The sequence below is a fragment of the Nannobrachium achirus genome (assembly GCF_963921795.1).
Source record: "Nannobrachium achirus genome assembly, chromosome: 23".
NCBI classification, from domain to species: domain Eukaryota; kingdom Metazoa; phylum Chordata; class Actinopteri; order Myctophiformes; family Myctophidae; genus Nannobrachium; species Nannobrachium achirus.
Window position 1 is genome coordinate 44973939 of NC_137830.1, and position 5310 is coordinate 44979248.

General features: G+C 42.9%; 1 protein-coding gene across 1 annotated transcript in view; it reads left to right on the forward strand.

The window, feature by feature from the left end:
* Positions 1-3444, forward strand: part of itih5 (inter-alpha-trypsin inhibitor heavy chain 5) — a gene marked incomplete at both ends in the record, with an annotated part of 29925 nt that extends 26481 nt beyond the window's left edge. Inside the window, 2 exons of the mRNA XM_080754395.1 lie at positions 223-600; positions 3164-3444. Of these exons, the coding sequence (XP_080610521.1) occupies positions 223-600; positions 3164-3444 (659 nt within the window). The remainder of the gene's footprint in view (positions 1-222; positions 601-3163) is intronic.
* Positions 3445-5310: the final 1866 nt, after the last annotated feature.

A 5310-nucleotide genomic window follows, 5' to 3' on the forward strand; every position in this document is an offset into this window, starting at 1 on the left:
AAAATTTGAGTTACAAACATTCGCTTTGAAAATAGATATATTCAAAGATTTGCACACATTTTCACGACTTTTAAAAAAATAGCAGATCTACAAGCTCGCAGCGCGGCACTCGGTGCCGCGCTGTGAGCTTGTATATCTGCTATTTTTCACTGGTTAAAGCATTCAATAATTCTAGGCCCTAAATTTGAAAGCCTCACTTGTGTGTTCCATTCGTCTCCCAAGGTGTGACCGTAAACGGCAAGTTGATCGGCGCTCCGGCACCGCCGGGCAGCCACAAGCAGCAGCGCACCTACTTCAGCACCATCACGATCGTGGTGGACAAGCCCAAGCGGGCCTACATCGAGGTGACCCCCAAGAAGGTCATCCTGGACGGCCTCGACCGCATGGTCCTGCCCTGCGACTCCACCGCGACGGTCGCGAGCGGCGCGCTGTCGGTGGCCATCGTGGGCAAGTCCAACGTGACCGTGACCATAGCAGGCGCCATCAGCTTTGTGATCCTGGTGCACCACTACAAGAACCCAGCCCCCTACCAGAGGGACCACCTCGGGTTCTACATCTCCAAAAGCAAGGGGCTGTCCAACAGCTGTCACGGCCTGCTGGGTACATGCTATAATCTACATTTTATATTTCAGCAGTTTTATTACACAATTATGGCTAAAGTGATTATCCAGATTATTTTGGTTAATATTGTAATCACGATTACTAGTAATGATGATTATTGGTGGAAAAGGTGTTTTATTCATTTCTGTATTGCCTTTATTGCCAATTTTGTTAACCCATTATGGACGGGTACACCTTAAAGTGTATTACCCCCTCAGGCCGGGAACACATTTTTGTGTATTACACTACATGTACAGTATGTACAGTAATACAGTATTGAAAAGAAATATTTCCTTTTTTTTTCTATGAAAAGCCAAAGGTGTAAGCTATCAAATAGTTTGGGAATTTTGTTTCTGTCATTTGTAATTTTCAAATCGGACTTAAGCTGGTTGCACACTGCTGCGTTTTTCGGGCCGAATATCGGAGTGAATTTCGGAGCGCGCAAATAAAAAATCAACCTCACGTTATGTCAGTCACGTTTGCACACTGCCGCCCGTTTCGCGCACCACTCGGTCCCTTGCTCTCTCTATCTCTCTCTCTCTCCTTGCCCTGAAAAACGCATTTCGCAACGAAAAATGCAGCAGTGTGCAAAGACCTTTAGGCCTAAATGGGTCTGTGCCACATCTTTGGTCAAATAGTATGTTATGGCCCCTGTGAGCCTGATAGATGGATATCTGGTAATAACCATTTTGTAATAGTGAGAAGATGAGGGCAACAGCTGACCAAATATATTTGAATTAATTGCCATTTTTCACAATTACATTATTTTGAAACATGAAATCACATTCATTGTGCTAGGAGCTACTATTTTTTCCCACAATGTCCAACGGTCGAATATGCTTCAACTTGGAGATGTCCAGACCTTGACTGAATGATTATAGTATTTATGCAAGCACAATGCTGTGTAAAGAAAGAAGGGCTAAGAAATAAAGGAAATCAAGTAGATGACTTTTATTGGAGAAGGATGGAAGATGTGATTCAAGGGAAGGAAATTGAGGAGGTATTTCTCTGAGAGACAGTGAGACGGTGTTCTCCTGTTCAGCTGACTGAAAAGCAGTGGTGAAAAGTAACTAATGGCATTTACTTAAGTACTGTACTTAAGTACAATTTTTGGGTACTTGTACTTTACTCGAGTATTTATAATTTCAAATACTTTAACTTCTACTCTACTACATCTCGGATCCTAATATTGTAGGCCTACTTTTACTCCACTCCATTTATTTGAAAACTTTAGTAACCAGTTACTTTGTAGATTTTGATTATTATTACAAAAACATACAATACCCACTTCAGCCCTATATGCATTTCGGCCATTTGAAAATCAAAAGCCGATCTACAAGCTCACAGTGCGTTGCGATGCAACGCATTGTGAGCTTTTTTATCTGCTATTTTCAAAAGATTTGAAGACTGGTGAAACGGTACATTCTGCATAATGAGTACTTTCTACTTTTGGTACGTTAAGTACAGTTTTGATACCAATACATTTGTGCTTTTTGAATTCCTCACTTTTTTACTTGTAACAGAGTGTTTCTCTACATTGCAGTATTGATACTTTTACTTAGTAAATAGTAAGTAAAGGATATGGGTCATAGACTGTATAAAAGATATGGACAAAGCGAAGCCATTGGTTTCTATGCAGCGCAAATGACACAATATGGGTCCTTGGCATGGGTGTTGCCATCATAGATTGTAAAGGCACCAGAGGATTCTATTGGCTGCCAACGGTCACGTGCAACCGCAGAGATACATGGGAGAATGTGGTCGGAGCCTCCCGAAATACAGCACACGAAGAAGAACACAGCCGGCTGGCCACGCCCCCCGCAACTTTATCATCAATTTTATCATAAATGGGACCTTATTTTCACAAAACGGATATAATCGTGATTGAAAGGCAATTTTTAACTAGCGATAGGAACCATAAAGTATTTATGAAAATGTTAATTAAGGTTAGAAAACGAAAGGGGAAAATGAATGGGGTCCAATGGAGAACAATTCTTTTTGCGATCGGCCGGGGGGGAAAACAGCGCAACTAGCGGCCAATCATAGGAAGTTTTAGTTCCGTATTGGAGTCATTTTAAATCGGCGGAACCACAGATATAAAGAGCTAGATGCCTCGTTCGCCTCTGCAGTTAATTGGAGCGATGTGCAAAAGTTCTAGTCCGGACTTCCTGAAAAGACTAAGGGAACGCTGTCAGTCAAAGTGACTACTGGCCAATCACAGCGTGTCTTTTCCGTGACTTATCCAAGGACCACAATTCAATTCAACAGAGTCAGTTCCGATGTTGCGCTGCTCAGCTGTTCTTATAGGCTGCATACGTAAAGACCAGCCCCCACCTTTCTCTGATTGGCTTACCGACTTCCGTATGTGTGACGCACGTGGAAGCAATGAACACGGAAGCGACAAAGATTCCCTTAGTTGCTCAATGCATACGCCCCCTAGCCGAAGGAGGCGTCTACCTTTCTATGTCTATGGGCGGAACTATGCCCCTGATATGGGTACTTTTTCCACTACTGAAAACAAAGAGACTTCTCTGCTGACAGCCCTGTTCATTTTCATTTCCAGGTCAATTCCTACATGAGGAGGTGGGCCTGGCCGAGCTTCCTGGCAGCAGCTCAACACAGGGCGACCTCTCGCCGGTCAAACCCGCGCCGGTCCTGAAGCTGAAGGACCGCTCCGTGCCGGTGGTTAAGAAGACCCGGCGCATCTACAGCGGGACGCAGAGCGTGGACTGCTGGTTTGCCAGGAACAACGCGGCCAAGCTCATAGACGGACAGTACGAGGACTACGTTATGTCGCACATGTTCGACACAGGGGATTGGCCACATGGAACTAACAGAGTCTGAGACTTGAGACCAACCTGGGAAGCTTGTGAGTGAGGTGGGCTCTCACGCACTCTTTCAGACATGAACTGTAGCTGCCCCCCTTTGGTTGACCTAAATCGTATTTTTTTTTTTTTTTTTTTAAAGCCAGACACCAACACCCCATTGTTCTCCTCCCAGGTGCACTTGGACAGAATAACACCACCAATACTTTGAATATATTTTTTTACTATTTCTAACAGAAATGTAATGTGTTTTTATTTGACGTCTATCATTTTCTACAATCATTTTTTGTAATTGTAAATAAATTCTTTTAAACAAAAATGTCAAGTTATTTTCTGAGAGGGGGGGGGGGAAAAACCTGCAATGGAGCAATGAAGTGCCTGCAATGCACAATAGGCCTTTTACCATTACTGCACACATGCTTGGATGCACTAAGGCAGTGTTTCTCAAATGGGGATACGTGTACCCCTAGGGGTACGCAAAGGTACTGCAGGGGGTACTCAAGAAAATGTCCCCAAAAAGAAAAATAGAGGTATAAATCATGCTAATATTGTTCATAGTTAAATAATTGACCACAATTGAATTAGGAGGGTAAAAAACATGTACTGTTATGTTTAATGATGACACATGGAGAAACTTGATATGAGCCTGAGTTGCTAACCCAAATTACATGGTACCAGGCAACTGGGATGTGTTTTAAAGTTGTTTGATTGTATTGAAGTTATTGACATGAAAACCATTTTAAACTCTTTCTCTCCATTTCTTATGTGTGATTTTATATTCTTTGAATGGGGGCTTAATATATATCGTCATATACCATATATCGTCATATATTTATTTATACTTTAATTGCAGTTTTATAAGCAAAACAAAATGTTGTTGCCGGGTAAAGGGGGTACTTGGATTCAGAAATCAGGGAAAGGGGGTACTCAAGCCAAAAAAGATTGAGAAACACTGCACTAAGGTGAGGATTTATTTTGTTAATCATATACAGTGGTTCTCAACCTGTGGGTCAGGACTCCTAAGGGGGTCTCCACATGACTTTTAGTTTTTGGGGGAGGAGGGTCCCCAGATGACAGTGAAGTGATAGTTTAAGGACTTTTAAGACCTTTTTAATGCCCCTCCAAAAAAGAAAGTAAATTGACAAATAATATAAGATTGTGAAAATAGCCGATCTACAAGCTCACAAGGTCTCACAGCATTTATTAGTCGGACAAATTTGAATGTCTCAACACCTATTCCAAGTGATCATCATCATCACCTAGTTTAGTTTATGATTTTTAAAAGACAAAACAGAACATACAGTGCAATTTAGTCAACAAGATTTGGCCCGAAGCTTATTCTGCCCACCTTATTACCATTTAAAATAAGGTAAATTCTCTTATCTGCCTAGTGAAAACAGCAGATCTACGGGCTTGTAGATCGGCTATTTTCACTACGTCTGAAACATTTGTGTTTTAATGTATGGAATTTCTTAAGATTTTGTAGAAAACCAAAAAAACAAAGGGACCCATGCAAATCTGTCCGCGACCCACAGTGATGTAAAGCATGTCATGAAAGTGGCGACTGTCGGCTGGGGATCACACCTGGTCACCACGGAGACCAAAGCCAGGAGCAAACCCTCTAGTTTCTCCCTGCCGTGTCCTAGTACCGATGACTAGACACACACACGCGCACACACACACACACACACACACACGCGCACACACACACACTCACACACACGCACACGCACGCCACCTCCCCTGTCATCAGCTGGAGGTCACAGGGCTGTTTGCCCTGCCCTCACAGGTGTGCTCTCTGCAGGTTGTGCGTAAGTGTCTGTCATCGGGTTGCGGGGGCCACAAGCAGGAATTTGACACCAGACAGCCACTGTGTGTGTGTGTG